Genomic DNA, 17,541 nt, shown 5'->3' on the forward strand with positions numbered 1-17,541 from the left:
GCTGTTGCCATTAATGTGCATGGCCGAGTGATTCTTAGGGTTTAGTCCATGTCGGCAGGAAGTGTCAGTCTAATTGCAAGAGGAAGTATGACTAATTGGTCAAGAGAACAACCTCGAGTACTTCTGTAGCAAGCTACAGTGCCAAGTGCCTGCTGGGGAAAGAAGCTTCGCAGAGGCCTTTGCAACATCAAGTGAGAGTTGTAGATGAGGCTGACAGTTCCTAGATAGTCTGTTGATGTACTGTCATCCTGGGAAAGGTAGTGGGGAATAAGATGTTGCAGAACTGAGTCTAAAAGTCTATCTCTGACCAAAAACTGGGGTGGATTTGTTTAGTTTTTTCTATAAGCTGCCTCTTTTGACTTCTGTAACTCATCATAGTGGAAGGATCCTTTTTCAGAAGAAGGGGATGATGGAGATTAGAAAGTATTGGCTAAATGGTTGTGTCTATCTGTCACCACCACTGTAGCAGAACAGGACTGATTTCTATTTTCTCTTTGAACCAAAGGAGACAAGTTGTTTCCTGAAATTGGATAAGGAACTGTAATTGTCCAGCCTGTTTTCAGAGCTGGGGGAGAAGTAAACCCCCAAAAAAGTCTTCTAAAAAAGCTGCTGCTTCCATTGTTTGAAATGGTTTGCTTATCACCTGTTTTTTTTCCTTAAGATGGACACTGAAATACTACTGTGATGATTAAGACTGACAACTTACCTTCCTACAGCTGGAGAAGGTCTTTATTTATTCCCACTTCTGCCTTGAAGGTTTTATGGTGAGGATTAGACTCGGAAGGAAGCATAGTCTACTCAACAGATAGATATCAGCTGGGAGCAACTATTCAAGTACTTGAGCTGGAGATGATCCATTCAGGAGCATTTTTTGACTGTCATACTGTTGTATTTTTAGGAATGGCTCCTAATAGTGGTGTAACTGAAAGGAAATGGAAACCAATTATTTTGTGCGAGGAATTCTCAGAATGACTACTTGAGCAGGGTAGATATCCAATGTCTGATGTGTCAGAGCTGATCAGTTGCGATGCCTGTTTGTTCAACATATTCAGGTGACAACCTCTGCTAAACCTGATATCTGCAGCCCAGACTAGGTTTACGCTTTAGCTTTACTCTCACAGTAGGGCATGTTATTAAAGTGAATGTGGGAATATTACTTCCAAAAATGTTTGTTCTTCATAATACTGCTCATGCTACATTGAGAGGAGAACCAGGAGCAGCACCTGACACTTTTTGTGATGTCTGCACAGCTTGGCAGTGCCCTGTGAAACTCTGGCATAGGGACTAGAGAAGCTTATCTAATGTCCATTTAAACAACGATGATGGTGATAGATGGGAAATGCAAGCTTCTCAAGGAGAAAATGCTTAAACTACTTCGCTGTTCTTTATTCTTCTGGAGTAAAAGTAAGCGGGGGTTGATTGCATCTCTCGGAATATTAGCTTGTTAGGAAAGTGTTCTGCTTTGAAATCAGACCTTTGGAAAATGGAGAACTTTCTGTTCTGCTTCAGTGTGGCTGGTTCTTAGGATCTCAGCGTAAAGGTTATGTCTCTGGGGAGTAAAAATCTCTGTCTGGAAGGCTAAAAGTGCCCTCTTGGCTGAGAACTGGTTTTGCTTTGAGATTGACTATCACTTTATATAGCTGCAAAAGTGACTCTGTTCCCTTTGTTCTGGTCCCAGCCCTGGTTGTCCTGATAAGGTGTGCTGAGGTTTCTCCACAGGCACATCCTTTACGGCATGAAGAAACTATGAGCAGAGAAGGATGCGTTTTCCTTACCTGTGTGGTTTTCTTCTGATTGGCAGCATTGGCAATCCCAGCTCTGAGGCTGGGATTTTCTCAGGCATGAAGCTCAGATCCCAGGAAAGCAAACTTTAAAGCTCCCTTAAGAAGTGGGTGTGATAACTACTGAGGTAACATCTGAACCAAAAACATGGTCAGTGTAGAAGGCTACTTAAGAAGGTCATTGTACAAGTGCTGTAGGGGAAAAGTCTTTTGTGTAATTTAGAAGCAGCTGAAGTGGTAGAGACATAATGGAGACATAATTACCAACATTTTTTTTAAATAACGGCAGGAAGTGAGTATTTTCATGTGTGCAGAATAGATGCTTGCTAAATTAAAAGTACTCTGGCTACTCTTAGCTTATGGCTGTTGTTAGATCAAGCAAGAATTAGAACTAACAGTTTATAGAAATACTGTGTTCTAGGTTTTGTGACCAAAATGCTCAGACTCGTATATGAAACCCTTTTGTTTATCTCTAGTTTATTGTGATTTCACATTTAGTTTTAATATGGAAGTTTACTTACTGATGCTGTTGCAAGTATATAGTATGGGTTGTTATAAACCATGTAACGCATTTTCTAGGAAATTAAATTATTTTTCATCTTTATCACTTTTGCTTGAAAATATTAGCTATAAGAGCTTTAAAACTATTCCCTTACTTGAAGTTTAAGTTGATTTAAAATCAGTAATAAAAACATTCTTTGGTTATATGTTCTCAAAGCAAGTGTTTACTTCAGAGTTGTAATTCAACTGAGAAGTCCTTCATTTAACAGTTTGGGCTATTGGGCCTATATTAATGAAACTTTCTACTTCTGGTTTTTGTGAAAACATTTCAGAAGGGCATTTTGTAATAAAGGTAGTGTCAGTCTTAAGTACAGTGATACCAGCAAACAGAATCTTTTGACTTCAACTGCTGGCAAAACATCCTGTATTGGTGCTTAAAAATTGGAGTATGTTCAGGGTGCCTCCTGCTTAATGTCTGACACTCCCCACCCCAAAAAAAAGCAGCAGCATGAAACCATCTTTTACATGACCCTCAGGGTGTCTGAGGTGTTTGTTTTTAAGATATGGAAAAATCTGCATTCTTTGCCTCATTGCTTGAGATGGTTGTTTGGAGATACGTGCTAAAGTAACTGGAAGACCAGTGTCCTGCTTGTTCCGTGCTGGGGACTGGTCGGTAATTAATCGCCTGGATAATGAGTGCAGACAGCTTCCTCTTAAACGCTCTGCAGGACGAGTACAAGAGACGTGGACACATGTCTAGGGAAAAGGGGAGCGCGTACAGAGGCTGTCTTTGGGAATGGTTTGGAGGTGGATTATGTCTTTGCTAGTCCTTAAGGTGTCCAGGATGGTCCACAGTGAAGAAATTACTGAGGGTCATTGAGAGTTACTGTACCAAAACCCCATGTGGCTGGGTTTCTGTGCAGTGTAGAAAGCAGCGCAGCACTCCCCTGCTTTCTAGGTACAGCCAACTTGGATGCTTTGCTCGGTGTGCTGGTCTCCAGTGTAGCTACTGCAGAGGTACACTCAGCATAAATCACGATGGTTTATTCCAGGTGCTTTAGCTACCTTTTCATTCGTGCTTTATTTGCCTTTAGTTATATTCTGAGGTAACGGGCAGGAGCTCTGTTAGTGATGCTAATAAATGGTCTTGATGGTTTTTGACGTTTGTTTTCCCTCTGTTCAGGGAGTGACAATTCCCAGTCAGAGACGCTACGTGTACTACTATAGCTACCTGTTAAAGAATCACCTGGATTACAGACCAGTGGCACTGCTGTTTCACAAGATGATGTTTGAAACAATTCCCATGTTCAGCGGCGGAACTTGCAGTAAGTACCCAGCACCCCGTTAACCTCTGCTCTCGTAAGAAAATGCCTTTGAACTTGGTTTAGTTATGTGACAGTTACCATTCTGTTATGTGACATGAAGAGCTGCACATCTTGATGGAGGAGAAGATGATACTTAAACATTTCATGTTCCAAAATCTGCTGGGTTAGAGTCGTCTATCTGCTAGCATCCTCCCAGTTGAGGTCTGTGAAGGACTTGTATGGTTGTTTCACTACAGTTTTAAATTGAGAAGTATTTAACTGTTTGAAGATAAGTGATGCCATGTATGTATATATTTGGATATTTGCTCCTTACTTTTATAAAAAGCTTTTTTTTTTTAATATAGCAACTCTTGGGAAACTTGAATTACTGAAAAACATTTGCTTAATGGTGTGTTGGCTTCAAATGCAGCAGCAGCATTCTTTCCATAATGTTTTTAAAAAAAAAAAAAAATTCGTTCAACTGGGTAAATATCTAATTAACTCTGGAATAAACTTTTCTTTATATGGAAGCTTACAAAGTATTAATACACCTATAAACGATTAATCTGGTTTGCTGATACACAGTGTGTTAGTAAGGAACAGCGGATTCTTTTAAACTTTGGAGTATAAATATGAATTCACTTCTGTCCTTCTGTGGGCTGTGTTACAGGGCAGTAACTGCCTAGTATTGCATGTTCATTTTTTGTTAGCGGAAAAAGTCTTTCTAATGGTTTTTGCTATGGGTATTACTGCAATGTGTAATTAATTTCAGTGCCTCCTGTGGCTTCGATTAAAGTTGCACTATTAATATTGTTGTAAGACAGTACCTGAACATGTAATGCACATAAAAACAATCAACCAACTTGTCAGGCTAGCTGTATTTACAGGAGGAGGAGGAGAAAGGGAGGAGCCTCTGCCAAAAAACCTCTGCCTCTAGGGTAGAGGTATGGAGGGTACAGATTTCTGCAATTACCACTTATTTAATGTTTTGGATAAGCTGTGCTATACTTGCGAAGTCAAACTACAAGTATGAATTGCTCGCGTGAGCATTAACTTGTTTGTCCCTACCAGGCTGTTAGCATGCTATTTTCACAGCAGGATGTTGGGATAAACAAAAGATTTGCTAAGCACATGAGAAGATAGACTAACTATCAACTTCAGCATCTTTGTGTACTATGATTCTGAGGAGTTTTCAGTGATTTTTCAGAATCACTTCAGAATATGAAACCAATGGTCTGTGTTACTTCTTTAGTAGTGTTATCTACTGCAGTGGTAGTAATTTTACCAACAGATAACAACTTTAAATCTGACTTCCTTGTTATCTTCCTTCTGTTTTAAAGTCACTGACCGAGCAGAGTCGTGCCTTTCGGGCAAAATGAAGGGATGGCAGGGTTTCACGGCTCTGAGGATTTGAGGGAGATAAGTAGCAGTTTTATAGCTAGGCTGTTCAGCAAGATAGTGTGGGTATGCTCAGTATGGACTTCCACAGCTCTGCAGGGCTGGTTTCAAGGTGGCTATGCACTCTGTGGCAGGGTATGATTCAGTGTGTATTGTCTAGAGAGCAGTCTGCATCTGATACTAACAGAGAAGTCAGGAGCAAATGCAGAAAGACTTCTTCGAATAAGTTTCATTTAATATTTCTGGTTTTCATGCTGGTGTCTCGCAGTTTCCAAAGAAAATCTGCTTAGGCTGCACCAAAAAAACCTTATAATTTCAGCTGTTATCCCTGCAGATTTAATTTAGAAAGTTATGCCGTGGCTGGCACTTTTTTGGTGATGGTAACTTACAGGACAGACTTACAGTCTGTGTATTAACATCAAATTTTGTCCTTGTTTTTGTTTGTATAACAGTTCTGTTTGTGTAAGAGTAGAAGTCAGTTTGTGCTGATGTGACCACGCACTCTGCATTTCGAAGAAGAGACGAGAAAGAATAAAACCCCTCAGTTACGTCCATGTAATATAGAGATGAGAGGCAACATGTAAGGAAAAGTCAAGAAGTTGTCACTTCATATAGTCATTTCTTATTCTATTAAAAAGAAACAGCAACTTTCTAGGAACCCTATGGTTGCCTGAGAGTATTGCTACAAAGGACAGAAGTCTGTTAGGTTGTTTCCAGTAATATCTAGCAAAGTTTGATGGCCTGCAGTGCTTAACTCTTAATAGATATTTATTTAACTTTCAAAATATCATAGCTCATGATTGTGATTCTGATACTAATATTGTGCTTTTTGACACTTTAAGGCATTTCTTACAAAGTGACACTCTGTTTTGCCATGCAGATCCTCAGTTTGTGGTGTACCAGCTAAAGGTAAAGATATTCACCTCCCCTTCAGGACCCTCAAGACGTGAAGACAAGTATATGTACTTTGAATTCCCTCAGCCTTTGCCGGTATGCGGTGATATCAAAGTGGAATTTTTCCACAAACAGAACAAGATGTTGAAAAAGGTTGGTTTTCTCGCTTTTCTGGAAAATGTTGTTGAGCCAATCCTGATGCAGGGCTGAGATGTTGGTTATTCTTCAGTGATGTGTAATCACAGTATTTAATTCTTTGATGTCTAGTTTTCCCAAGGAGAGAATCTACCACAAAATGAAAGCTGGAGATTTTGAGAGTTGGTGAGATTAAGTACAAAGGTTGGATAAAAATTATACTGGATATGTATTGCAGTTGTTTGGGTAGCAGTGAGTAATCTAATTAAGGAAGAAACATTCTCATTCTAAAAATAGACTTGCATACTGAGCAAGTTAACTCCAGCTGTTTTCTTCACTAATTTTTCCTAAGGTTTAAGCAGGCACAGAAGATCCTGTCTGTGTGCTGTTGGCTGATTTCTACCCATCTGTCAAATTTGGTTGAATTTCCGAGATAATTGAGTTCCTGTGCACTTTGTAAAAGTATCTCTGCAATCTATTCAGCCATCGCTTGGTTCCCAGCTGCAGTGCCTTGATGCTAGATGTTTAGAGAATTCACTCAGAACTGAGAATTTTATCAGTGTCTCAGTTGTGGAAAAAATTAACCTAGAACTTATTTTGACACTGAAGTCAGCGAGTTCTTAAAGATGAGTGCGTCATCACTGGGTTTCATTAATTCTGGTGCTTGTGGAGCTAGTTTGCATCTACCAAAGTGAAAGGTGAGGATGAGATCATGTTGATTAAAGGCTACCTTTGTATTTACTACTTAAAATTCTTTATGAATAGTTGTTCACTATTTAATGGATGTTATAAAACTTAAGAGCATTCATTGAGTGAATCCTGTGTACAGGCAAAGCATGAAAATAAGAAAATAATAGAGTAGATTGGGAGACAAACATAAGTGATAACATATATAACAGTCTTATAACAGTGCACGCAGGTTGTACCTAGTAGATGTGTGTGTAAATACACATGCACACTATTTTGTGGGCTTGTTCATCACAACTGATGTTCAGTTACAAGGTATTGTTAACTCGTTTAATGGTGTAATTTCACTAGCTGGAAATGTTGTGTTCTGTTGTTTGCTATGCGCTGATGTCTGCAAAAGTTTTTAAACAGTTTCTTAATGGGAGTATTTTCTTCTGCCTGTTTTAATAAGATGTTTTAGTTGGTCAATGTGGCTATATGCAATACAGAGAACTGTAAAACAAAGCATTTTAAAAGTAGAAATTATACTTTAAGTCCACATTAAAATTATTGACATTTAAAACTGCAATGCACAGGAGCCAGTTTTGAGAACGGACTTGTAAAGGAGCACCCAGATAAGTACTGTGGGCTAGACATGAGGGATGCAGGGAGGTGATGAAACAAAACCCAAACATCTGAGGCAAGGTCCTGTTTTATCCGGTCTCTGTCCTATCTTAACTGTGAATTTGTAATTTCTTTACCATCTTCAGTAACACATGGATTATGAACGGATTTTGAGGAAGCACTGTGCTGCACTGCCCCTCCCCAAGTAAGCCCCCAAAATATCAGTGCGCAGCTCAGATGCTGGATCTTGGCTCTGTAGCACTAGGAACCAACTCCTGTATTTGTTTTACCTCTATAGAGAGTACTGAGATCCAGTGACAGCATAAACTAGAGCTCCTTGTTATCACATACAATTTCTGTGGTATAAATTTGTTCTTCAAGAGTGTGTAAAATTGTCTGCAGAAACACAGCAAGTGTGTTACTATGCTGTAGTTTCATTTCAGAGTGTCATATCAGCCATGGTTTCATTTCTTAAGAATCTCTTTGTAGTTTCTGAGTAGCTGGTTGATTTTTTTTTTGTCTATTCTTATCAGTACCCTAACTATTCAGGTTCTGTGGATTACAGATAGTGCAGAGGTGCTCCTTTTCTCAGTGTTTTTGGACTGCTAGGGCCAAGAAATGCTGAGATGGTGAAAGCTCTTTCCACATCTGCAAGCTTTTCTGAGAGATAGAAACTGTCCCTTCACTAGACAGAAGTCTTTTGTAAAGAAACCACCTTGATAATCTGCCTCAAAGATCTGTTGAATCTAGAGTCTAATTGCTGTCAACCTTATGTAAGCATGGAGGCCAAAAGAAAGTAGGTATGTGGTGTTACACAGTTCTGGTAATACCACTTCTGTTAGCTCTGCTGTAAATGCAGACACAAATTGAGGGCATCTGGGACTGGGTCTGTGGATCCTCTTGGATGTAAGCATGTTAGTCTGTTTTATGAAACCACTGCTGAGGTCTTCATATTGAGAATTAGTGAAATATTCCATCTCTGACGCATGCTTTGGCACTAGAGGAGATCCTTCCACTTGGTTCTTTTGACAACTTGTTGCATAAAGTGACTAAGATGGGAATAGGGCAAAGGTGAATATTTGTGGCAGAAAACCTACCTTGGCACAAATTTGAATACACTTCTCTGTACAAGTGTTTCACATCTGTGCCTGTTCCTTTTCTAGATAAACTGACTACACAGTTTTTACTCAAAACCCTGAAAGAGAGGGTCTTCCACTGTGGAGACTTTCACATTTTGGAGAAGATCACCTCTATGCAGTGATCACCTAATTAATGAGGAACAGCATAATGAGGAGTAACAGGATCTTATCTTTCAGAGATTCTGATTTATTCACATGTGTTTATGAAAGCTGGAATTACAGGTCTGTTGCCCATCACTGGTTCGTGCTCTTCCAGGGTTTTCTGTTAGCAGATTTATGGGTAGCTGCTAAACAAGTTTTCTTGCACACACTTAAAGGCATCACATATCTACCAGTCTGCATTTTAACTTTCCATAAGAAACCTAATCAAAAAACTAATGAAGTGTAATTCTCGTTCCATTCTGGGCCTCAGACTGAAGAATGGCTGTCTCATGTCTGGAGATAAAGGAAACTTCTGTGTCCTCCTGCTGGGTCTGGTTTGGAGTTTGATAACCATTGATCTCAGCTGAAGCACTCCAGATTTGCTCACCTGCACTTGCTTTCAAATTTCTTAGTCCTCTGAAGAACAGTAGCATTATCTGGAGAGCTCTCTAGTATGGAGGGTCCTCGTTGACTTTGGTCAAGCTCTTCTTGGACAAAACAAAACAAATTTGAATGACCAAGTGACTTAAGCACCTAGTGTGGCAGTGTCAATGTGAAATTTAAAGCAGCCAAGTGTCCTGTTCCTTTAATGGCAAAAATTAATTTAAGCAAATTCAGTGGCTAGCAAGAGCTGACCTCAGCCAAAGGATTATTGGTGCTGGTGAGAAGATTTTGGTAAGAGGGTGACTACTTGGAAAAAGTTAGCCTGTTTCAGCTCTTCCATAATCTGTGCCACTTGGCATCGGTTAGTAAGTCCACAACTTTTTGTCTTTTCTTGTCCAGCGAAGTTGTTTACTTTATTCTTGGACCATTTCTTCAGTATGATGTAGCTACTTCCTTTCAAGAGTGAAATGCATGCTCATATGAGAACAAAATGGCTTGAGGCTCGAGTACAGTTATTATGTATGAATTTCTGATGGATGGAAGTTAGTAATTTGGGTGGTTTTTTTGAGCATTTTTTTTGTTTCTCTGACTTGTAGCTTGGCTATTCTTCCATCTCAGACTGATGCTGTAGCCTCTCTAGGTTTGCTTCCATGTATCTGTGGGAAGCCTTTTTCTGCCAGTTATTGATGTTGACATGATAATCTTAAAAGTATTTCAGAGTATCCTTATATCACTTGGTTCAATGAGAGTCTGTTTAAAAATAATACAGAAGATCTCATAATCTTCCTGCCTGCAGAGCCTGGGGGTAAAGGAGACCTTTTTCAGGAGTCCTCCCAGTATAGATGAGAGGGAAACATTGGTGTGGGGGTTTTCTGTAAGAGTCACTACTGTTTTATACCCAGACTCTAGCGTAGGTAGGGCTGACAGCATTATTTGAGCTGTTGGGTGTGCCATTTCATCTCTTGGGTCTGTATAGATAAGAAGTTCTGCTACACAGTTCAAGAGGACTTTGAGTGATTGCTGTTTAGCAAACACTGAAGAATGAACTCTCAAAATGTCAGAAGACTTTAACTGTTGGTCTGAAAATGGTGTAAGAAGTTCCATTAGCCATGACTGTGGGAAGGCTGTGAGGCCAGTATGGAACAGGTTGAAACATGATCTCCATCTTCTGACTGCTGCATAGCATCTCCAAAACACTTAGCTGGTGCTGCAAAGTGATTATAAGTGCCTGTATATCCCTCTGCAAAATTAAACTCTCAGGAGGATATGGGAGCTCCTAGCTGGTGGCTTAAATGATCTTGGATTTGGATCTCGGTCTGCAGTTAGAGGCAGATATTGGCTCTAGAGTGAGGTATATTTTTCTGTCAGTCTGACAACTGGAAAAACTGCACAAGGTAGGGCTAAGTATTGTATGTCAAAATAGTGTGATTAAATCAGCTTCTGTCTCAAGTGTCTGATACTGCACTGTAGATTTTACGATACAGATTTGGTTATGGGAAGAAATATATCTGCAGGTTTTTTTTTTAAGGCAGATGCCTGTGATGTAACTGGAAGTAAAGCAAAACACATTCAGAAAAAGCCTTTAGCTAATATTTGTTTTCAGAAGCCTATTCATTAAATTGTGTTCCTGTGAGCACTTGATCTGGTATTCTGATTTGCTATATAAAGCCGAAGTTCAGTTCATGCCTTGATTTTTGAAATTCCTATCTTTGGCCCATATTACATCAACTTTCTTTGTTGTCTCCCATGGAGCCTGATGCTTTAGCTGACGCTGGCTGAACCCTCACTTTGAATAATGAGTTTTGTTTTTCAGTGGAAGCAGTGGCACAGTTATCAGCCTTAAGAGCTAATTCCAAAAAACATGACCGAGTCTTCCCTCAATTTGAGTGGCTGTGCCATGTTCCAGTACCCATGAACTTAAGCTAATTAAGTTAGTGTAGTGGGAAAGGAAGGAAAATAACTTGATGCTTTAACAAGCTGGAGGGAGATAAAAGGATAAATGACCGGCTCAGCCAAGTTGTATTGTTTAGTTTGAGTCCCCGAAGACCTCTGCAAACTTATCCCAAGGAAAACAGATTAAAAGATGGCTAGTGAGAAGTTTGTTGTCTGTCTTGTCTTCTCCAGACTTTATCAGTAAAGCTGAGTCCCCGCAATTGCTTGTTCAGGCAGGCCTTTAAGTGCCAAGTAAATCCTTCCTGGTTCTGCTCCACCTGCTGAAGTTTAAGGTGAAGCATGACAAGACCATGCCTTCTGCTTCTGCTGGCATTGGTTTACATCCAGTGGTCTTGTTTGCTTTGGCACTGCTTTCCTCCAAAGCTGCTTCAGCACTATTGGTATAAGCCATTTTCCATCCATCTGCTGCAGTGTGTTCGTCAGCTTTGTCCTCTCCTCTGCTGACCTCACTGGAGGTGTCACGGGTGGCACTGAGGACCAGCGCCAAAGTGCATTGCTGGTTCTGCATTGTGGTCCTGAAGAAGGATGAAACATAGTAGTACCATCACCCTAGCTACTAGAGGTGGGATCTCCCTTAACTGTAGTCATGGTGTGGAAATGCACTTTATTCTCTAAATCCTCACTGGAAGGATGGCCTCTTCACCAGTGGTGAGACTGCAGGTGGTATATCCACCTGCTTACAGAGCTGTTGTGTTCTGGAAACATCAGCTCAGGCTTGCTTTTTCCCACTGTTTATTGCAGATGGCACCTGGACTCCAAATCCCTCCTGTTCTGTAGCTGGAAAACTGATGCCATTGGTTGTTTCTGTTTTGACCTGAACTGGGCTTTTGGTTTGAGCAGGAGTAGCCATCTCATCTCCTTGGAGGACTGCGTATCTTTTGAGGGACTCATCATCTGAGCATAGGAGGAGCCTGGACCCAGGTTACCCTGAAGACGCCTTTGTGGGGATTTTGCCGACTTCCACTTTCTTCATGAGACATCAGCAGGCAGGCTGATAACTCGGAGCATTACAGAATAATAAACCTTCTTGCCCAGGATGTTCATCATCTACTTCCAGATCCTGGGGTGGGCATTTTTAAGATTTTCTGAGGTAGTGTTAGTGAAGAAGAAGAGGGTGCTAAGTGTATGAGCAGTTTGGGCCTGGCAAGAACCGACCGACTGCTGCCTTGCATGGATGGGCTCCAACAAGGCTTCTTCATAGATGTGATGGCTTGAAGGGACTTGGTGGCAGTGGCAAACATCTGTTAGTCTCCCAAGAGAACTGTAATTACAGCATGTTAATTTGGTAGATTAACTTGATTCCCAAAGGTACTGGAGTGGCATGCGTTGAAGTGGATAACTTCTTAACTACCAGAAGTGTTTCTGACCGAATTATTTAACTTTTGTCTTTGCCATTGCACTTTCCTTACAGGTTGGGGGTCTCTTAGGTGCTTACAGAAATGCACACAAGGTGGAAGTGTTTTTGTATGCTTTACCTAAAATACTGAAAACGGGTCTACAGACCTTTGGTAGAGAAGGCAGATAGAAGTTGTTCCATCAGACACTTCTGAATTCCCGGTATTTGTGTGCTTACATGTTTCTATTAGTTCGTGAGGAAGAAGAATATAAGTTAAGCAGTAGTCCAGCTCTTCCCTGCCCCCTTCTCCTTGGCCCAGGAAAATGTTGTGATATTTTGCTGGTCCCAAATTGCTTTCAGCAGGGAGGCATGCTCGTATGATACACACTAGAACCACGCCTGTTCCACCTCTGATTTCCCCCCCCTGCTTACCAGCAGAGGTGAATAGCTAGGAAGGTGGGGCACGACCTGGATTTTCCAATAAGAAATTGGAATTAGATCTCTCTGGTAAACCAAAATACGTAAATTAGCTCAGAAGGAGTCATTTTGTGTTCTGGTCCTGTATAATAATATCAAGGAATGTTAGATTCTGGTATGTGCTAAGCTTTGTCACACCTGCAGCTTTAACAGAAATGCAGAAATACTGACTATTGTGGGAAGACTGGCCATTTGCATTTTGGATCTTTTGCCTGAAAACTCAAATCAGAGTAAAATAGAAGGTTTCATTTTTAAAGAGGAAGTAAATGTAGCTCAGTTTCAGGTGGCGAAGTGGTTAATGTGCTAGTCAGGACTGACCTGCTAATGGTAGTTGATCTTGGAAACATCAACTCTTGACTGACAGGAGTATGGCAAGTGATGGAGAACTAAAACAAGAGCATTCAGTGCATCCTACAGAGCTATTTAGCTGAGAGCTTAAAGATGAAGTTCCTGGGCAATCTCATCTTAAGAGATTGTCTAGCCAAGAGCAAAACACTGCTGCTTGTTCAGTTAACACATACAGAGATAGACACAAGGACCCTTGATAAGCATGTAATATACTTGCTGATATCAGCTAGTTCTCCAGTGACTTTTTAAAATCACTAGTACATTTATATTTTGCCTCTTTGTACAGGTATACTTGTTGTAGTGTTATCTAACTTGTACCTTTCCAGCTGTTGATGGTCATCTGTCAACTTCTGCTTAAGTTGAATATACTAAACTGTCAATGCCTCATCTTCTCATTAAAAACTTCCTGTTGAGTAGAAGGACAGCAGACACTTTCAGAGTCTGACTTTCTCTTAGTACTGGTCAGCAAACATCTCACTGGTAGAAACCATCTCCATAAAGAAGTAGTGAATCCACTACAATAGGAGTCCTGTATTTGTAGGGTGTTTTTGCTCAATTACAGCTATTTCTGTATAAAATAAAGTGTTCTGTTATGCGGGAAGCTATGGGGGAGGAAGTTCTCTGTGGCTAAATATTACTCACCTAAGTCGGTTCACGCAGGTTGTCTGTTGGGTTTGGCTACTGCTTGGCAAGGTATGAGCAAAAAAATCTCTTTATGCCTTGTGATTACATGTTTAACACTTGTTTAATTTACTGTCATCTGCTTTTTTTTATAGGTATGATAGATTGTTTTAAAACCAACTTTTGATAAGGAGTGACTTCTGAAAGCTTAATTGGTTAAAATTGAGTTTGATTAATGCAGAGTTTTGCGTATTGTCTGGAAGAATTGGTGAAAATGTCTTTGCATGCAATGTAACCAATGATGTACTGTTGTCCAAACAAGTTTTGTCTGACACTATCAATTTGTTTTTGACCAGCTGATGATATTAGTCTAATTAATGTGCCACTAGTGAATACTAAAGCCAACTTGTTTTTTGTGTTTTTCCTCCCCCAGGACAAAATGTTTCACTTTTGGGTAAATACATTCTTCATAGGACTGGATGAAAATTCAGACAAAGTAGAAAATGGAAGCCTAGTTGCAGATCAGGAACTTGATGGTATTTTCAGTACAGAGCGCTCAGATAATGATAAGGAATATTTAATCCTTACATTAACAAAAAACGATCTAGACAAAGCAAATAAAGACAAAGCCAACAGATATTTCTCTCCAAACTTCAAGGTCAGTATATATTATGTGTAAACAAAGCTGAAGAGCTGCATGACGTTGTCTGATTTGTCTGTCTTGCCCTACGGAGGAACCATTTGAAACTGCTGTCTATGTAGAAATTGAATTCATGTATTAGTATTGCCACCACTTAGCAAAGCTTCTAGCTTTGTAAATTTACCTGCTTTTTGGGAAGTCGATAGGTGCTGAGAGACTGGGAGTAAAGGCTTCAGGTTGTTTCAGGAATTTATCAAAGCCATTAGAGACGAGTAGTAGGAGACCCAGAGACCCAGGTAGCATCTTTCCTGTACCAGCTGCATTGCCATGAGCTCTGAGCTTTACACAGTAATTCCTGACTTGATTTGCAGAGGTGCCTGCTTCACGGGAATACCTTAACCTGTGAATTTAACTTTGAGGAATATAAGCCTTTGCCAGCACTGGTTTTAAAAATGAAAAAGGCATTTTCAAAAATTTTAGTATTTTCTAACTTGCTCATAAAATATCAGTTAGACCCCAGCAGTGCTCGTTTGAAGGTAATGGTCATAGTTGCTTGTTGGAATGTTGCTTGGATCAGACTTCTAAAACACACACACGCGCGCACACACACACACGCACACGTCACCAGTTACAGTGTTTTGTTCATTCCTGTGCACTCTTACTACAGTCTCTTTTTGTGCTTGCGGAGATCTAGAAGGTAGGATGGTCAAAAAGCTTAGTGTGGCATGGCCCGCTGCAGTGGTATGTCCTGCTGCTATAACTCAAGAGTGCTAGTGGTTGGTGCAGATATGCAGAACTCCTTCATCTGGGCTTGAAAAACCTGCTGGGGTTTTTTTTGCCGGTTCTTTATTTTGTTGGGCGTGGTAGTGAGAGGTTGGCTAACCTCAGAAGAGATCTTTATTTCCTTCTTTCCAATGTAGAGAGAGGAGCGCTTGTGTGATTCAGTGTAGCGAAAGGAGCCATGCTGTTAAAAATTGCATTGTTACCTGTGCTCAGTTAAAGTCCAGGTTCCTTTTTTAAATGTTGTTTTTTCCTTTCCCAGGTGAAGCTATTTTTCACAAAAACAGTAGAAGAGCCATCAAATCCAGAGGCTAGCAGTTCAACTTCTGTAACACCAGATGTTAGTGACAATGAACCTGATCATTATAGATACTCTGACACCACTGACTCTGATCCAGAGAATGAACCTTTTGATGAAGATCAGCATACGCAGATTACGAAAGTCTGAATATTTTTTTTATCGGAGATAAAAAAAAACCCACACAAAAAACCCCCAACCACGAAGAGTGACAAACTTGAATAAACTGAAAAAAGGACCTTTTTAAATGGCAAATGGACATAGTGTCAGATTGCCAATTATAGGAACAATTCTTTTCCTGACCAATCTTGTTTTGCCCTATAAATCTACAGGGTTTGACACTTGTCCAGTTGGAAAAAAAAAAAAGGTTACGTAGCTCTGATATGTATATACCTTTTTGTGTCAAAAGGACATTAAAACTTCAATTAGGAACTATAAACATGGCACTTTCCCATTTTATTCCAGTTTTATAAAAGTGGAGACAGACCTAATGTGTATACGTAGGAATTTTTCCTTTTGTGTTCTGTCACCAAAAGAAGTTTCGAAAATATACAGGTTCACATCCTGCCCCTTTTTTTGCACTTGTGTGGCAACAGAAAAGTCTGCAGTTGGCTAAGAGATGTTTCTAGAAGGTTTTACTACATTCTAATGCATGTATTTTGGATGGGGGATGGAAAGTAATGCTCAGAAAGGAATATAGTCTGCTGGAGCTTGGCCTGTGTACCATATCCGGCTATTTACATGCACCTTTCTTTAGCATGCTACCGTAATTCATCCTGGACAATTGAAGAGTCGCCGCTGTCACTGCTTGTTGTTTGTGCATTTTATTTTTTTAAGTGTAATGGTGCTAGAAAAGGCAGCTAGAGGGAGTGATTCTGTATAGGGGTACAGGCACGAACCTTCGCAACATCCTAAAGACCCACAAATGAAGGGAGAAAAATTATTGGGGTCACAGAAAGGAAACACAGCAACAATGACTTAACCATACAAATGTGGAGGCTATCAACTAAAATATGGGCTTGAAAAAAATTGTTACAAAATTTGACAATGATTTATTAATTGTTTTTTTCTGAATTGTAATGGCTGCTCCATCTCCTGTGTAATCAAGGCCAGTGCTAAAAGTCAGATGCTATTAGTGCATACATCAGTCAACATCTTACACTTATATTATTAGTTTTTCAATCATATTACTGCTGTGAATACTTCATGTGCTGCCTTGCAAGATTTTTTCTCATTAATATAAAATTTTTTTGTAATGGTGCACAGGAAATATCAATTGGAGATTCTCCAGGTTAGTGTTTGTTTTGAAGATTTAGGATGCATTTATTCAATCAAACCTCTGTCAGCTGTTCCACCCCTTTGACCTTACACATTCTATTACAATAAGTTTTGCAGTTTTGCACACTTTTTAAAAAAAAAAAAGTCATTAACTGTTAGGGAGTTTTACTTGAATACTCAGTACCTACAATGTTTTAAAAACAGGCATTACACACGATAGAGGAAACCAGTGTTGCAGTAAATTCTCAACACCGTGTGTATATCAAGATGTGTACTTTTAAAAAGCAGAGCTTGTCCCAAATACATTGTTTGCTATTAAAAAAACAAATCACCCAACAAATTAGATTTCTAAACTGGCAGTGTTGTATTATTTGTTTATAGGGATATACACAGGAGTAGGGCTTGAGATTCACTTTTGGTATATAATTGATGTGCCCAGACTGCAGATGACTTAAGAGTACAACTACTGTTGCATACAAATGTGAAGTAGCTGACAAAATTGTTCTCTCTAAAGTGCGCCATGAATAGCTGTCCCCAAATTGACACTTCTTTTAGGATGTAAACCCCCCCCCCCCCCCACCTTTATCACATTTTTTCATTGAAGTTCTTAGCTGTGTTCTCACCTAGATAACAACTGTGTATGGAATCTGTAAGGGCCCTGTACAACAGCATTAATGGTAAGAATTTGAATGAGACAAGGCAGGACTTCCAGTAGTTACTATTGATAAACGAAGGTATAAAGTGCTTTTTTTTTTCGGTGTCTGTTGGTCAATTTTGCTCATCAGATTCATGATTCTAATTTCTAACAAAGCTGATAAGTATTTTCTGACTTACAGGTTTAAT

At 39.8% G+C, this 17,541-nt stretch overlaps 1 protein-coding gene across 1 annotated transcript in view; it reads left to right on the top strand.

Annotated features, from left to right (window-relative positions):
* The window catches only part of PTEN (phosphatase and tensin homolog), a 31,321-nt gene extending 14,428 nt beyond the window's left edge, over positions 1-16,893 (top strand). Inside the window, exons 5-8 of the mRNA XM_009332768.1 lie at positions 3,466-3,607; positions 5,865-6,031; positions 14,136-14,360; positions 15,385-16,893. Of these exons, the coding sequence (XP_009331043.1) occupies positions 3,466-3,607; positions 5,865-6,031; positions 14,136-14,360; positions 15,385-15,570 (720 nt within the window). The 3' untranslated portion in view covers positions 15,571-16,893. The remainder of the gene's footprint in view (positions 1-3,465; positions 3,608-5,864; positions 6,032-14,135; positions 14,361-15,384) is intronic.
* The last annotated feature ends 648 nt before the right edge of the window (positions 16,894-17,541 follow it).

This window comes from Pygoscelis adeliae, unplaced genomic scaffold (genome assembly GCF_000699105.1).
Source record: "Pygoscelis adeliae isolate BGI_AS28 unplaced genomic scaffold, ASM69910v1 Scaffold139, whole genome shotgun sequence".
NCBI lineage: Eukaryota > Metazoa > Chordata > Aves > Sphenisciformes > Spheniscidae > Pygoscelis > Pygoscelis adeliae.